This window comes from Nicotiana tabacum, chromosome 24, assembly GCF_000715075.1.
Source record: "Nicotiana tabacum cultivar K326 chromosome 24, ASM71507v2, whole genome shotgun sequence".
Lineage (NCBI taxonomy): Eukaryota > Viridiplantae > Streptophyta > Magnoliopsida > Solanales > Solanaceae > Nicotiana > Nicotiana tabacum.
The window spans coordinates 27,213,778-27,231,908 of record NC_134103.1 but is presented as its reverse complement, the minus strand read 5'-3'; the positions used below and the strand labels follow the sequence as shown (position 1 = coordinate 27,231,908).

At 41.2% G+C, this 18,131-nt stretch overlaps 1 protein-coding gene across 1 annotated transcript; it reads left to right on the top strand.

Annotated features, from left to right (window-relative positions):
* The first annotated feature begins 12,354 nt into the window (after nt 1-12,354).
* On the top strand, nt 12,355-15,470 carry LOC107767606 (uncharacterized). The gene is made up of 2 exons (XM_016586658.2): nt 12,355-13,180; nt 14,937-15,470. The coding sequence occupies exons 1-2, from the start codon at nt 12,600-12,602 to the stop codon at nt 15,334-15,336; spliced, it is 981 nt and encodes a 326-aa protein (XP_016442144.1). The 5' UTR covers nt 12,355-12,599; the 3' UTR covers nt 15,337-15,470.
* The last annotated feature ends 2,661 nt before the right edge of the window (nt 15,471-18,131 follow it).

Here is an 18,131-nt window from a genome sequence, read left to right as displayed (position 1 = left end):
TTAAACCTAGTTAAGGATAATAACTTTAGATAGTAAGAACAAGGATGCACGATGGAAAAAACATAGTTTGCATATGATTAATGACAATAACTATAAAATTTTCTTACCACTAGAACATTAAATGAGACATATCTAGCAATAAATGTTAATCAATGGCATTTATAATAAGGAGAATAATTCACCCGATAATTAGTAGACAAAGAGAATATTATGCCTGACAGTGACGAATGACAGATAGATCCAAGATTTTTGGATCTAATGGAAACGTGGGAAATAAAATGAACAAGAATCTTTATAAAAAGGTAGTGTTTGCGCCCTTTTCAAAGAGAGGGTCTTCTTCTCCAAAAGTGTTCTTATCAAAATGAGAATTATCCCCCCCCCCCCTATCTCTTTTTCTATTTATATGGGACATGTCCCCAGTCAACCCTAAAAGGACAAATACAGAGAATATTCAACCCTAAATATCTTATTACAAAAACTAGCCGTTAGTATTGTTCTTGATACTTGACCTCGACAGTTATTGACCGCCTGGCCACGAGCTCCACTATTTACTAATCGACCTCTGCCACATCATTTTCCGTAAAACCACTTCATGCTAAATTCCCTTAGGGCAGATTTTGACCTATACAGTTTATCCATCCGCTTATTGGGGTCGACCCTGGACGACCTTGATGAGCAAACTCTGTTAGTTATGGCTGAGAAGTTTGGGCGAGCAGGTCGAGTAGTAGCATTTTAGATTAGGTGGCAACGTGGCCTTCCGTGAGCCTCAACCTAGGGTCATGTCGATTTAGATTTTAGAGTGACGTCATGTCATCATGCGTCATCATTACGCTTTCTCCCGATACCTTGCGTTATTTTTCGTGCCTCTATCGTTTCGATTCCTGAGTTGTGTAACGACGACTTGCTTTCTCGATATTGATGCCTGAATTATTATAAATAAGGATACATAATCTTTTGCCTTATTCTTTGCAATCTAAATATTGAATTTCCATACCTTCTTCTTATTTTTTCGTTCAGAATCCTTGCCCTTTTGATCTTACTGCCATATTTTTCTTTCACTGATTCTGGTGGCTTCTGCTACCCTTGACTCTTCTGTATTTACACCTCCTTTATTCGTAGACAAAGATGGTTAACGTGTCTTCCAGTTATGGGGGGTAGCTGACCCTGTTCCCTTGGCGGTGCGTATGTCTCCCCATGAAGATGGGGTTGCCATTGTTACGGAGGATGAAAGCTTTCCTACGATGGAGAAAATAATCCCTTGTAGAGAGAAGGCTAGATCTGACTTTTCAAAGTTGCCCGAGGATGACCCTGAGGCCTCGAAATCGATGATGGATGCAGTTGCTCTTGCTAATTTCAGGGTGAAGTTCAAAATTCTGGCCCATATCGACCTGGTCCCGGCCAGTCGCGACGTTGTGCAGATTTATCTCCCCGGATACAGCGCATTCTCCGCGTATCCGTTCTATGTAGGCTACTATTTTCCCCCTCTCCCATCGGCGGAGGAATTTTGCCGCTACTACGTCATCTATTCGGCCTAACTTTCACCTTACATCTACAAACTTATCCGCATGTTGACGAAGTACGCGGAATTGGCCGGCCGTGAGGTCTCCCTTCGCCACCTGATGCACCTATTCGCGCCTAATTTCTATAGAGGAACGATGTTGTATCGTCGTCACCTAGGAAGTAAGAGTTTGGTAGTGAAGATGGACGATAAAGCAAATCATCGATTATGGCTTAACTACTTCTACGTCAAGACCGAGGACGTGGTGGCAAATGCGAATGGATTTCCTGAGGCATGGAATTATGCCCTTAAGTATTTTTTACTAAGCGTTTATTTTGCTCATTTTGATTGTAGCCTAACATTCATCCTTTTTCTTGTTCAGTTGAGACTTCGCCCCCTCCTTTGGTTGCAGATATTCATGACTGATTAGCTAGGTCTTGCCTCATACGGTGGGGATTCCTGAATGGTCGGCCTTTATCAAGAAGTTCAGGCCCAAGCTTTCGGCGACCGATGAGTTTGCCCATTTTGAATCTTTATTGTCGTGGCCTTCTGTTCGCTTGTTCCTTATTGTTTTGTGGGGATCGACCTCTTAATCTTCTTTTTCTTCTCTTTTGGTTTTAGCCCGGGGATCCTCGAGGAGGTCGAAGGCCCCTACTCCTGCGTTTCGCTAGATGAACACTACAACGGGGTCCGCCTCTGTTGTGACTGTGGCCAAGCTTGCCCGACTATCCACTTCTATTCAACCTCCGGTTTTGGCTAGATCAGCTCGATCATCGACAACTTCAGTACCAGAGACTCTGGCCTCTCCCTTGCTTCATTCACCGAGCGAGGAGGATTTGGTCCCTCATAAAATGAGGTTAGTGGACGTCGGTGATGGGATAATCCGAGTCGTAGATTCTACAAGTAACGATCGCGAGCCAGCCTCCGTTGTGCCTGATGACGGTGCAAATCTTCAGTCTAAAGTTTCGCCATCAGCGGAAGCCACAAAGAGCATGCCCCTTCCTGATGCCAACGTCGGAGTTGGTAGAGCATTCATGGAGGTTCTGGATACTGTGTGGCGAGATATGCCATCGTCCTCGCGGTTAGTTGATGTTCCTACCCCGTTTACCGCTAAGAGAGGTAAGGGGGTTGCTGAGTATGGTTACGAGACGGGCTCCGATATAGACCCTGATGAGGTTAGGATGATGGGAGAAGGACTCACCCAACTCGAGGTGAGATTTGAGGGAACCGCGCGGACCATTGTGATCCCTTTGGACCAGGATCTATAGTTGATACGGAGGATGTGGTCCCTTCTCTTGGTCCCCTCTGTTTCGATGTGGAGGGTAAAACCCTCGAGAAACTGAAGGACTCCATATTGTCGAGGAGCATAGTCGGCCTTGCTCTTAGGGTAAGTTAGGAATTTTATTTGTATGTTCCTTCATGTCGAATCCGATTTTATTCTTACTCGCCCTGGTTTTCTTTTCAGATCGTGATCTTGGAGATTGAAAGCTCCCGCCGAAAGGAGAGTCAGAAGGCCATTTTTCGAAAGATGGAGCAGAAATATTGCGAGTATCATGATAAGCACCGCGAGCTTTGCGGGCGTCTTGATGGGAGTAGCAACTTCCGGGCTCTCCGAGACGAGCTAAAGGAGAAGGATGATGAATTGGTGAAGGTCATCGAAAAATGTAGTGAGCTCGAGGGGGAGTTGAAGGACAAAGAAGATGAGCTCAAGGTAAGCAGGGGAGTCGAGGACCAATGCGCTAACCTTCAAGCCCAAGTGATCTCGCTGCGGGTCGAGCTCGAAGAAAGTCTAATCAAGTTGTATGCTCTGGGTGGTGAGCTCATCGAGAGGATAACGGACTTAGAGAAGTCAAAATCATATCGGTTGGCGGCTTTGAGGAAAGTAAAGGCATATGAGGTTGTAATCCGCGTTCTTCGTTCAGAGCGAGCGAGTGATTTGGAGAGGGTGAGGTTCAGAGATGAGCGACTCGACGAGCGTATATGGGAGTTGGAGAAAGAAGCTTCAGGCCTTAATGAACGAGTTGTCGCCCTTGAAGCCGAAAGTCCTAGTTATTGGCTCAGCTGTCCTCTTCTCGCGCTTCTGCCTTTCCTGGCATTCAGCGGGATCTGTATGAGATATGGGTCCACATAGAGGCCCAACGAGGATATATTTAGGGACCTTATGGCGGCGGGGAAAGTTTTTGAGGCCGGCTTCGAGGTTGCTCGTGCTAAGGCACGCTCAGCTCGGACTGTTTATGGCTATGACCCCGCTACGCCGGAGGCTGGTGATGGCGAGGGGGACATAGGCGTGGATGGGATTGAACAAGATGCGTGATATGAGGATGAGTATCCTGAATGCGGTGGCGATGGTACTGGCGGAGAGGCAGGTGGAGATGACCTAGGCGGTCAGATGGATGACGTTGTTGGGTTAGGTGGCGAGTAGTTGTTTTTCTTTCTTTTTGCTTGTAAGTTTTGTACATATTTTTGTGGGCATCTGTTCTAGCCTTTGTAAAGAATATATTTTATGAAATGCCATTTTCGTTGCTCGTACCTGACTCTTTTCCTTCTTCAGGCTTGTATGCTTCTTTCTTTTGTTTTATCGTTTGGTCGCTTTAGTCGTAAAAAATTGGTTTATGTGTGTTGAACGAGGTCGAAACAGAACTCAGTTTTGGTCATGGCCGGGGGATGGTAGGTACTAATTCGAACGAGGTCGAATGTAACCTATACTTAGTTGATTCGAAACGAGGTCGAATGTAACTTATACTTAGATAATTCGAAACGAGGTCGAATGTAACTTATACTTTGTTAATTTTAAACGAGGTCGAATGTAACTTAGTTAATTCGAACGGGGTCGAATATAACTTATACTTAGTTAATTCAAAATGAGGATGAATGTGAGTTAATTCAAGCGAGGTCGAATGCTGCTTTTACTTAATTGTGGTCGGGGGCCGAGTGGGTGTTGATTCGAATGAGGTCAAATGTAACCCATACTTAGTTAATTCGAGCAAAGTCAAATGTGTGTTAATTAGAGCAAGGTCGAATGTAACTGTTACTTAGTTAATTCAAAACGAGGTCGAATGTAACTTTTACTTAGTTAATTCGAAACGAGGTCAAATGCAACTTAGTTAATTCGAACGAGGTCGAATGTAACTTATACTTAGTTAATTCGAAACGAGGTCGAATGTGAGTTAATTCGAGCAAGGTCGAATGTAACTTTTACTTAATTGTGGTCGGGGGCCGAGTAGGTGCTGATTCGAACGAGGTCGAATATAACCCGTACTTAGTTAATTCGAGCAAGGTCAAATGTGGGTTAATTCAAGCGAGGTCGAATGTAACTTTTTCTTAATTGTGGACGGGGGCCGAGTGGGTGTTTATTCGAACGAGGTCGAATGTAACCCGTATTAGTTAATTCGAGCAAGGTCGAATGTGGGTTAATTCGAGCGAGGTCAAATATAACTTTTACTTAATTGTGGCCGGGGGCCGAGTAGGTATTGAGGCAATGTTGCTCTGGAGAAAATATGGGCGAACTTCTTGCATTTGTGTTTTGTTCATATACTTGGAGAACTTTACATGTTTTCCAGGCTGACATTCCAGTCCCAGTCTATCTAGTCCCTTCATTGGACGACCTGGAGAAGCGTTGAGAGGTTGGGCAATGAACTGACCATCCGGTGCCTTCTTCCATTCGTATTTCAGCTTGAAGTGTCCCCCTTGTCGCCTCGTTAAAGACCTCCTTGAGAAAATCCAATTGGGACAAAACTCAAGTGAAGGAAAAAAGAGTACGACTTGAAGAACATTTTTTCTTAAAAGTTGAAGTACTTGAGGTGTGTGATGTTCCTGTTGTTTGGTAGTAGTTTTCCTTCCATTGTTTCTAGATGGAAAGACCTTTTGTTTGTTGTAGCCGTGATTTTGTATGGACCATCCCAATTAGTTTGTCTTCCCGCGGGTCTTTGCTTGCTTGTGTTTTGGCTTTGAGCACGTAGTCCCCGACTTTGAGTGGTCTGATCTTGGCCTTTTTGTTATAATAATGTTTTGCATGTTGTTTTTGGGCGATCATCCTTATGTAGGCCATATCTCTCCGGTCTTCGGCTTCGTCGAGCTCTTGCCTTCTGCTTTCATCGTTCCTCGGCCCGCTCTCATGGGAATATCTCAAATTAGGCTCTCCGACTTTGACGGGTATTACCGCATCAGTCCCGTAGACTAATAAGTACGTCTCTCCTGTGCTCGCCTTCGGCGTTGTACGGTAGGCCCAAAACACTTCTGGTAATAACTCCGACCATAGTCCCTTGGCGTCCTCAAGCTTTTTCTTCATGATGTTCAATATTGATTTATTGGAGGATTCCGCTTGCCCGTTGTCCGCTGGGTGGTATGGTGTTGAGAGTATTCTTTTGATATGCCACTTCTCAAAAAATTCGGTGACCTTTTTTCCAATAAATTTGGGGTCCGTTGTCGCAACTGATCTCTTTGGGGAGGCCGAAGCGGCACATGATGTTTTTCCATATGAACGCGATCACTTTCTATTCGCGTATCTGGGCGAATGCTTCTGCTTCTACCCATTTAGAAAAATAGTCAGTTAAAATCAAAAGAAATTGTACGTTACCTCGCTCCGCAGGGAGAGGGCCAACGATGTCCATTCCCACCTGATGAACGACCAATGGGAAGTGGCCGAGTGGAGGTGCTCGCCCGCTTGATGGATAATTGGGGCATATTTTTGGCATTGCTCGCATTTTTCACGAAGTTTACAGCCTCTTTTTTCATGGTGGGCCAGTAGTAACATGCCCGTATGAGACATCTGACCAGAGCTCGATTGTTGGAATGAGTTCTGCAGTGGCCTTCGTGGACTTCTTCTAGGACGCACCGCATTTGATTCGGGCCTAAGCATTTCGCCGGGGGTGCCATACATCCTCTTGTATAGGTCATTATGAATGATGTTGTACCTAGCTGCTTGCATCCAAAACTTCTTGGCTTCATTTTTATCATCTGGGAGTATGCCATCCTGCAAGTATATAGCAATACGGTTGCGCTAGTCCCAAGTTAGATTTATGGTCCTTACCTCGATTTGATTTATTGATGAGTGGAGGAGGGTGACCATGTTTCTTTCTCCGGTTATGCTTTTAGTGGCTGTTGCTAATTTGGCGAGGTCATCTGCTTCGATGTTTTGTGCTCGAGGAATATGGTCGAGCTGGCATTCGTCGAACTCGGGCAGTAGTTGCAGATCTCGGCCTAGTATTTTTATAACCTTTGCTCTTTGATCTGGAAAGTCCCTGTGACTTGGTTGACGACGAGTTGAGAGTCACAGCATAGTACGACCTGTCTCGCCCCGTACTTGAGTGCTAGCCTTAATCCTGCAATCACGACCTCATACTCGGCCTCGTTTTTAGTCATGTCCGGGCACCTTGTGGATTGGTAAATCACTTCGCTTGTCGGGACTTCGAGTACAAGTCCCGGTCCGGACCCTGACGCATTAGAAGCGATGTTGGTGTACAAAATCCATAGATCTTGTGTTTGTGGATAAGCGTGGACGACTTCTTTTTCGACTTCGGGCATTATTGTTACGCTGAAGTCAGTGACGAAGTCGGCAAGGACTTGTGATTTTATCGCCGTTCGTGGTTGATATATGATATCATGCTCGCTTAATTCTATGGCACATTTGGCTAACCTGACCCGATAGCTTGGGTTTATGCAAAATACTTATCAAGGGGAAAGTTGTGACTACCGAGATGAGGTGGCACTAAAAGTAGGGTCTAAGCTTTCGTGAAGCTACGACCAAGGCCAGGGCCAATTTTTTGAGGTGGGGGTACCTCGTATCGGCATCGACTAAAGTTTTGCTAATGTAATATATGAGAGATTGCGTACCTTTATCTTCTTGGACCAGGACCACACTCACCGCCACTTCAGATATGGCGAGATAGATGAGGAGGCGTTCCCCAGGTTCCACTTTTGGAGAGCAACAACGATGATGACATGTAAACCTTTAACTCCTTCAGGTCTTGGGTGCACTCGGAGGTCCACTGGAGGCTGATGTCCTTTTTGAGTACGCCGAAAAACTTGTGGCATCTGTCAGATGATCGCGAGATGAATCTTGATAGGGCGACGATACGGCCAATCAGCCTCTGAACCTGTGTTTTGGTGGTTAAGTGCTGTGGTATTCCTTCTATGGCTTTGATTTGGTCTGGGTTGACCTCGATACCTCATTGTGATACTAGGAAACCCAAGAATTTTTCTAAGGTCACGCCAAATGCACACTTTTCGCAATTTAGTTTCATTTCGTATCGCCTGAGTATATCGAAGGCTTCTTTCAAATGGCCGATGTGATCTTCTTTTCTTTTGGACTTGACCAACATATCGTCTATGTAGACTTCTATAGTCTTGCCGAGTTGATCTTTGAACATTTTGGTCACCAACCTTTGGTATGTCGCCCCTGCATTTTTTAGGCCAAAAGGCATAACTCTGTAGCAGTACGTTCCTTGATGGGTGATGAAAGTGGTCTTCTCCCGATCCCCCTCTTCCATGAGGATCTGATTGTAGCATGAGTAGGCATCTAAGAAACTTAGCAGTTCATGCCCATCCGTTATGTCAATGAGATAGTCGATATGAGGTAACGGGAATGAAACTTTGGAGCATGCTTTATTTATATCTATAAAGTCTACGCACATTCGCCACTTTCTATTTTTTCCTTTTTAACATGACCACATTGGCTACCCATTGAGGGTATTTTGACTCCCTAATTGAACCTTTATTGAAGAATTGAACTTCCGCCTAACCTGCCTCACCGGTGGGTGGAATGGGTCGACGTTCAACTTGTGTGTGGCGATCTCCTTCGGGATACCTGGCATATCTACATGGCAAAAAGCAAACAATTATGCGTTAGCAGTTAAGAATTGACGGAATTTATTTGGTTCTTGAAGTTTGCATTCGATGTAGGCTTTCTTGTTGTGGTCGTTATCATCAAGTTGGACGAGGTCGAGGTCTTCTATGGTTGATCTCGTGGCCTCTACTATTTCGGGATCTCTGATGAAGTCCTCTCTTTCGTCACAGCTCGACCTCGACCCTGTTAATTGCTATGCATCTTTTGCCTTGCCCTTTATTTGTTGGGTGGTCGTGCAATCCAGGGCGATGCGGTAGCATTCTCGAGATGTGTGTTGTTCTCCTCGTACACTGAATATTCCCCATGGGATTGGAAATTTGATAACCTGGTACAAGTTTGAGGGGATAACCCTTATGGCGTGTATCTAGGATCAGCCTATTATGGTGTTGTACACCGTGTCCTGGTCCATGATGTGGAATGTGGTTTCCAGAGTGACGCCGCCGACCAGGACGGAGAGTGTGATTTCTCCAGATGTTCGTTCAACTGCATTGTTAAAACCTGTTAGCGTGATGCAGCACGTCACTATCTTATCCTCGAGTTTCATTTGTGCAAGTACTCGAGGGTGGATAATGCATGGGCCGCTCCCATCATCCACCATAATGCATCTCACATATGTATCTAATATTCGTAAATTGGTAACAAGGGCATCATAGTGAGGTAAAACCAAACTGTGGGTATCTGACTTATCGAGATGATACTTTCTTCGAGTTCATCATACGGTTTGTGAGTGATCGACCGTTTGAGCTTGTGGTTTATGGTGAACTTTACACTGTTGACCGAAGCGTCATCGCCTCCCCCAATGATCATTTGAATGGTGTGGATCGGTGATGGTGGTTTCGGCAGTCCCTAGTGTTGTTCGCGTCCTCGGGCAAATCTGGTCCTCACCTGGTCGCTCAACAATTCTTTGAGGTGTACTTAGCGAAGCATGTTTACGACCTCTTGCCTTAGGGCGATGCAATCCTCAGTTTTGTGACCTCGCTCTTGGTGGAACTCGCAGAGGGCATTTGACTTTCTGGTGCTTGGGTATGACCTCATCTTTTGTGGCCACTTTACCTTTGGTTCGAGCTTCTCCAATGCATAGACTATTTCTGAGGGTGACACACAAAAATTATGAGCGGATAACAAATGGGGCATACCTCTCTCATTCCGGTGAGTCCCTGTCCTTGGTCTATATAGGCCCTCTTCGTGGCGGGAGGGGGGCATGATGGAGTTTCTGATATACGACTGGTGTCTTTTTCGGTTGGGTCATGGAGCTGCGAGATCCCTCCTGACATCATTTCTTCTATCCTTCCTGGATTCGGCCTGTACCGAGGTCAACCGATGAGTTGGCCCATTCAGGTCATCCTCGTCTGCACGGACCTCGACACAATAGGCGTTGTGTATTTCATCCCAAGTGGTTGAAGGATATTTCACAAGCCGACTTAATAATTTTCTTGTCACTATTGAGCCATTCCTGTTCAGCCCATTTTGGAAAGCTGCTACAACCATTCCTTCCAATACATTTGGTAAGGTCATCCTTACTCGGTTGAATTGAGCAAGGAAGTCCCTCAATCCTTCTCCAGGCGATTGTTTGATGGAAAATATTTCACTCACTCTTGCCTCCGCCTTTTTAGTCCCAGCATGGGCCGTTATGAACTTGCCGGCTATCTCTTCGAATATTTCGATGGAACGCGTGTGCAGTTGTGAATACGAAGTTAATGTTCCTCCGGTGAGGGTCTAGCCAAACTTCTTCAACAAGATGGTGGATACTTGTTCTTTGGAGAGATCATTGCCTTTTACAGCAATGACATAGTGAGTCACATGATCTTCGGGGTCGGTCGTACCATCATATATTTTCAGATAAGGCGGCATCTTGAAGGTCTTAGGTATGGTATGTGGGGCGGCTTCATCAATGTATGGTTGCTCGATGAACCGACCAGCATCTCTTTTTGGCAAGAGTTTTGGGGCACCCGGTATTTTGTAGACTCTTTCTCGGTGATCTCTCATTTGGTCCCGAAGCACTTTGTTCTCATTTTTCATTTCTTCCATCTTTTTTAGAATGGCTGTGAGGGTGTCGTCACCTGCATTATTAACATTATGAGTGATACCTGTTACTGGAGGGAGAGGGATGCGCTGCTCGACCGTTGTCAGTGTAATGCAAGTCCTTGCATTTTCTCTAGCTGTCTCCTGGGCGTGTTTGTCGAAGATGTCGGTTAGCGTGTTAGTTAGCCATGCCTCAAGTAGTTTTTTCACTGCTGATGGCACCTCTTCCATCGTGGACGTGGAAGCTCCTTTACCGCGGGATGTTACGATACTGCCGTGAGGGAGGGGCGACCCATCTCGCTTGGGGGAGGCGTTAGGCGTTATATCCTCGCATTCTGTTTCAAAAACCTCATTTATGGTGTTCAAGAGGTTGGTGGTGAGGTCGGCCACTACCTTCATTCTTTCTTCTCCATTATCTGCCATGTCAGATCTGTGTGTACAAGGAAAAAAGAGTTTCGCATTTTTTTTTTAAACCGTGCTAGTTATAGATCTAGAAGAAACTAAAAATTTGACTAGGAAATTCCCACAGACGCCGCCAAATTGTTTGACCAAGAAATATAATCTCAGGTTAAACTGTTAAATTTATATAATGAAAGGTTAAACCTAGTTAAGGATAATAACTTTAGATATTAAGCACAAGGATGCACGATGGGAGAGATAGAGTTTGTATATGATTAATGACAATAAATATGAAATTTCCTTACCACTAAAACATTAAATGAGACATATCTAGCGATAAATGTCAATCAATGACATTTATGTAAATAAGGAGAATGATTCACCCGATAATGAGTAGACAAAGACAATATTCTGCCTGACAACGGTGAATGTAAGATAGATCCAAGATTTGTATGAACAATCCTTGGATCTGATGGAAACGTGTGGAATAATATGAACGAGAATCTTTATAAAAAGGTCTTCTTCTCCAAAAGTGTTCTTATCAAAATGAGAATTACCCTCCCCATCTCTTTTTCTATTTATATGGGACATGTCCCCAGTCAATCCTAAAAGGACAAGTATAGAGAATATTCAATGAAATATTCTCTTAAATATCTTATTACAAAAACTAGCCGTTAGTACTGTTCTTGATACTTGACCTCGACCGTTATTGACCGCCTGGCCACGAGCCCCATTGTTTACTAGTCGACCTCGACCACATCATTTTCCGTAACACCATTTCATGCTAAATTCCCTTGGGGGCAGATTTTAATCTATACAAATTATAGATTATAGGGAATACATAAAAGAGTAAAAGAAATCAAGTAATAGGAATCTCCCATAACTATTTGGACCAACCACCAGATTTTTTTGAGTCAACTTGTATATAACTATGTTAGTGATATATATATATATATATATATATATATATATATATATATATATATATATATATATATATGCTGTAACGTCAAACTTATAGATAGAGGCGGACGCAAGATTTTACGGTCTCAAGGCACTGTAACATTTAATATAAAGTTATCACTATATAAAGATTGATCCGAACGTTTATGCTAATATCTAATTGAAAATATTTGCAAGTATATATGAAGCTTTTGCTTGTCGATTACCTATTTACCTCTCTCCTTTGCTGTGCGTCCGCATCTGTTTATAGAGATTATTGATTCTTTTTTTTTTTTTTTTTTTTTTTGTAATTAACAAACGTGTTTAGATTAGTTTGTGTAACTTGGATTTTTCTTCCACCAGTAATTTTGTATATCAAGGTAAAAAAATCACAAAACATATTTTATCCGTGAATTTAAACTTTAGCCTCCAATATTATCAGCTACTTTATTTTATTTTATACGCTATATCACCTACTTTATTTTTTTATAATTTTTTTTAACGCTATATCGCCTACTTTATTAACCAATGGGTTTATAAAATTTTCTAGTTTAGCCTTAAAATTATCTCATAGTTTAGTGTATGAAAATTGACCAATTAATGTAGAAAAATTAAAAACTTCGTCTGCTCCTCCCTAACGTAGTTTCCTATGCTTTATCCGGCCATCCCAAAATGAAAAATCCACTCAATCTCCAAAAACCCTACTAAAATACAAATCCAAAATGCTATAGACTTCTCCTTACTATCAGTTTATTAAGCCTTTCACAAATCCCAACCTAAAAGCTCCTCATTCTGTTCATTGTTAACCATGAAAATGTACCTTAATAGTGTTCTAAGCTCAAACACGTAAGCTGTATTTCTCTGTATTCTTCAGTACATTTTCTCTTACACCAAATGGCCACTTCTTTATCCCACTCTCCCCAGTTATTAACTTTCTCTTACAGAAAGTCTTACCCCTCTTTCTCATTCCCCAAGATTCAATCTTTCTTGCACAAAAACAGACAATTTCACTTAAAGACTCAAACTTTACTCCCCAATATTCAATCTTTCTTGCATCAGAAGGAAAAAATTCACTTAAAGACTCAAACTTCTAACCATTTGGGTCATATTCAAAGGGTAAAAAGAGCTTCTTGTTCTGATAGTTTTCTTGAGATAATTGAAAAGGAAGAGTCTTTACTGGCTACTGAGGAAAAACCATTGAAATTCCTGTTGTGGGTGTTGTTATGGGCCTCTGTATCTATTGGTTTATTTGCAGTTTCAGGGAATGCAAAAGCTGCTACTGCTGCTGCTGACTCTATTCGGGCTTCGGGCTTTGGTGTAAAAGTTGCTACTGCTTTGAGAAGTTTAGGCTGGCCAGATGAAGCTGTTGTGTTTGCTTTGGCTACACTTCCTGTTATTGAGCTTCGTGGGGCTATTCCTGTTGGTTATTGGTTGCAACTCAACCCTATTGCATTGACTGTCTTATCCATTCTTGGGTAAGTTTTACATTCTCTTTTTCAGGCCCTAAATCTGCAGCTTAATAAGGCGGTAATTTGAAAGAAAGATTGCACATTGGCTTCACTGTCCTGATTTTAAGTCCTTGAATTGAATGTCTTGTTTCATTTTTAGGAGTAATTTTGCTTGCTGTTCTGCATTTTGAATACCATTGATAGGAGTTAAAAAAGGTGCATTGGTGTGCTGTAACTGACAAGAGTGAGTTGCTCTAGTGGTGAGCACCCTTTACTTCCAAACAAGAGTTTGTGAGTTCGAGTCAACCCAAGAGCAAGGTGGTGAGTTCTTGGAGGGAGGGAGCCGAGGGTTTATCGGAAACAACCTCTCTATCCCAAGGTAGGGTAAGGTCTGCGTACACACTATCCTTCCCAGACCCCACTAGTGAGATTATACTGAGTTGTTGTTGTTGTGTTGTAACTTGAATTTTAGCTACTGATAATTAAATTCTTGAAGGGAAATGTCTAAAGAAACCATCATCTAGTCATTAATTGCTGGTGGTTTTTATTGATAACCAAGATATATCTGAGGGTTAGTGGAGCACAGTTCGAAATTGGGTGGATAGTGGGTCTAACCCTCTACCTTTCCCCTCTTAAATACCAAGCTTTTATCTACGGCAGGGTTCGAACCCGTGACGTGCACCTTATGCACATATCACGCGTTGCGCTCTTACCACTAGATCAAAGCACCGGGGGTCAATAATTGCTGGTAGTTGGAGCTTCAGTTGCTGTGAAAATGATGTCTATTGGTAATTGTCTTTCAATAGTTAAAGACTTCAGAAGCCATATTGTCTATGCTAATGTTAAATGAGTGAAAGGTTGCGATGCAAGTGTAGCTCATTCTCCAGTGCCTTCAAAATCATTATTGCGGATCCGGGTAGTAGACAGTTGAATCCAATTTTGACCATTTTCAGTTAATTATCAAGCTAGTGCTGCATTTTCGAGGGCATAGAGGGTGTTTGGCTAAGCTTATAAGTTGGTCAAACTGGCTTATAAGCACATTTTGGCTTATCTATGCGTTTGGTAAATACCCAAAGTGCTTATAAGCCAAGTGCTTATAAGCTAAAATCAGCCACAAGTCATAAGTTGGTCACCCCCAACTTATGACTTTTTAGCTTATAAGCACTTTTAGTTTGACCAAGGCTTTTACTAGTTTATCCTTAATTCTAACTCACAAAATATTTTTCCTTCCATATTCCTTGTTCATCTTTTTCTTTACAAAGAAACATTTTAATTTATAATCTTTTGTAAAGTTTTTAAGGATATTTTAGTCATTTTAATAAAAGAACAACTTATCAGCACTTTTCTACCAAACATATCAACTGCTTATTATCAGTTTCAACACGTCTATCCAAACACGTAAATGCTTATTTAAAAAATCAGTTTCAGCACTTAAAAATATTTTTTAGCACTTCAAGCTTGTCAGCTATTTACAATCAGCTAATCCAAACGGACTCCATGTGTCCGTGAGAAATATGAAAGAGAAGAAGTTTTATCAATGACTTAATGAATATGGTTGATATCTAAGTATATGTCAGATACAATTCAAAATCTTAAGACCAGTGAGGGACACTATTACATGTATGCATATCTAAGAAAGTCCAAGTAATTATCTAAGTCTATTAGGGAGTATTGTTTTACATTAGTTAGAGTTCAGAAGCTATAGCGATTGTGTTAATCAATATATGAGTGGTGTAACTCATTTTCACTTTGCTAATGATGAGAACTGGTGCTGCATTTGTAGGAACATGGTTCCCGTCCCCTTTATCGTGCTCTACCTAAAGAAGTTAGCAATTTTCCTTGCTGGAACGAACAAATCAGCATCAAAGCTTTTGGATTTTTTGTTTGAGAGGGCGAAAGAGAAGGCAGGTCCAGTACAAGAGTTTCAATGGCTCGGTTTAATGCTCTTCGTGGCAGTTCCATTTCCTGGAACCGGAGCTTGGACAGGAGCCATCATAGCTTCTGTCCTCGATATGCCTTTCTGGTCTGCTGTTTCAGCAAACTTTGTTGGTGTCGTCTTGGCTGGACTTCTGGTAAACTTGTTGGTGAATCTTGGACTCAAGTATGCTATTATAACCGGTGTAATACTGTTCATTATTTCGACATTCATGTGGAGTATCCTTCGAAGTCTTAAAAAACGCTGAGCTCATCAAGCTGATATCAACACCTATTGAAGTTTTGAGATGATCAGTATAACCCATTATGGATAAAACAGTAACGATGAATAGAAAGAGAAGTCTTTTTCTTTCTTTAATCGATCAATATTACAACTTTTCCTTCACATGTATATTGCTATTATTTGTATTGGGCACCATCATATCATCCCATCTGATCAATCAAGAATACCTCAACCGGATAAATTCACCTGTCTCACACAATTCTTCTGATTATGTATTTTCCTCTTTACTTTCTATATGCCTATGTATGCAATGATAGTGATGGAGTACCTTAAGATCAACAGAATTCTAAAGTCTGTGGAAATAGCCTCTTGTAGAAATGCAGGGTAATGCTGCGTACAATAGATCCTTGTGGTTCGACCCTTTCCCGGACTCCGCACATAGCGGGAGCTTAGTGCATCGGGCTGCCTTTTAGAATTCTAAAACCCCGGAACCAATCGTTTACTCCATATTGTGTCTGTGGCAGTGGCATTGCTTTTAGTTGGATCATTTTACAGAATCCTATATGTCTTCCATGTAGAAATGATGATAGACTTTCTAATAGAGACAGAACTTGTAGGTATGTGTATTATGTAGTTTGTTTTGGGGATTATTCAGGGGATAACAGTTTACAGCACAGCATACTGATGAGATGCTTTGTCCGATAAACTACTGCAGATGGAAATCTCACACAACCCGCTATATGTATGTTCTTTTATATGTATCATCCCTATAAACTAAGTCCAAGGACCTGATACAAGCTACCTTTGTACTTCTAGTTGCTTGTGTGTCGAGTCTTGGGGCAATGACTGAGGGTTGGTTTTCTAGAGAAGGATTAACTTAGTTAGCTTTAAGGTGAAAAAGGCTCAGCTCAGCATCTTTTTTCCTGTTCATTTGTGAAGAGGTTTTTGAAAGATTCATTTAGGCAGAAGAAATGCTTATTATGACATATTTGTCGAGCTAAATGCTTCATAATGAGATCAATTATGTGACTGTTTCCCCTTTGAATAGTGTATTTTGAAGTAGCAAAGTAATTTTGAGATGTGCTTTCCAGTACTGAGCCAACTTCACTACCTCCCACCTCACTGTTATACCTAAAGTTTTGTAGATTTTTAGTGTCAATTGTACATTTCACCTTGAAAAAAGTTTATGTAAAAGAATTTTTCAGTGTAATATCTATCAGATTTGACTATTTTGCATCTATGGGAAGTAAGAGTGATCAATTGAAGATTTACTAGCCTTTTTACTCTTTTGTTTTGAGAGATGGAAGGTGGGTTGCTGTTGGGGTTGTATCCTTTGGGGGAGGGGGAATCAACTGATAAATTAATTGATTGTTTTGGGACATCTTTGGGCCTTGTTCAGTGAACTACTTCTCTACTAGTAGCATGAGTTGAGTACCTCTCCTAAAAGATTTTGGGCCAGTGAAATGTTCTACTATGCAAAAGCTGGAAATTTTACAAAAAGAAGAGTTTTTTTGGTTCTATATTCCTTTTTGTCTGAGAGGCATTGAAGAGTCAGATTTAAATCTTTCATTCTTCCCCTAAATAGAAAACTTTGTCGTAACACATGTGAGTCTGAAGAAGCAAGTCCGATCATTTAACTTTAAACTTTTGATAAGCTTGCGTGGCATATTTGAATCGTTTGAATTTTGAAGTATAGCTTGTAACGAAAACGTGAGAGAGTTGTTGATGTATAATCTTATAGTGTTATACTTTCTCTATGTAGATGTATAAGATATGGTATAATTAATATATTATCTATATATACTAAACAGTCAATTCGACCGGCTATATATGTAGAGCTTCCACTCCATTTTAAGTAGCAGTACCATAAAAACAGTAAAGTAATAACTAGAAAAATATCAAAGTTTAATATTAGAATAAAGTTAATTGAATTTGATTTTGAATAGTATAGGATATTAATATTAGTGGAATGATATGAATTTCTTTTTTGCAACATTCATATTTTAAAAAAAAGGTCATACAAATTGTAATATAAAAATTCATCACTAGCATCATTTTTCTAGTTCTAGTGAGCTATGTTGTTGATCGTTTCAGATATTTAAAGATGATATTTTTTAAGAATCCAAGCAAATAACTAGTGATTGTTATCAGATTCCCAAACGTATTTTTGGTCAGTTAGGAAATAGGCAGAGAGAAGCTCATGAACACATGAAACGGCAATATACTGTTTTGTCAAAATGTTCTCTTTTCTGACATCTAGACATGGGTAGTGGGTCCCATGAGAGTGACCCTACACGTGTGACATCACCACTCTCCTGAAAAATAGGCCCCCCTACAAAGCCTTGTCTTGTCACCAAACCCCAATTTCTTCGTCAATTGGGCCCCCAGTACAGTATGTTTAATACCGATCTAGTTTACTTTTTCTAACAACTATATACTGAATATACAACATTACACATAGATTATAATTCTTTTGTTTCAATTTATTTGAACCTATTTTTTTTTTAATCCGTACAAAAAAGAATAACCTCTTTTCTTATTCGAAAATAATTTACTTTTATGCAATAATTTATAGTCACACAAAATATATGTGCTTTATTCTACACCACAAGTTCAAAAGTTTTCTCTCTTTTCTTAAATTCCGTGCCAAATTAAATAAATTCACATAAATTGAAACGAAGTGAGTATAATTGACGATTATTTTTAATTTAAGCCATTAAATGAGTAACTATTTAGATTAGTTCTTCATTTTTCATACTTATCTATATGGCGTGTAAAAGAAAAAGTGAAAGCGACGTACTGGGCTCCACGGGCCCACTT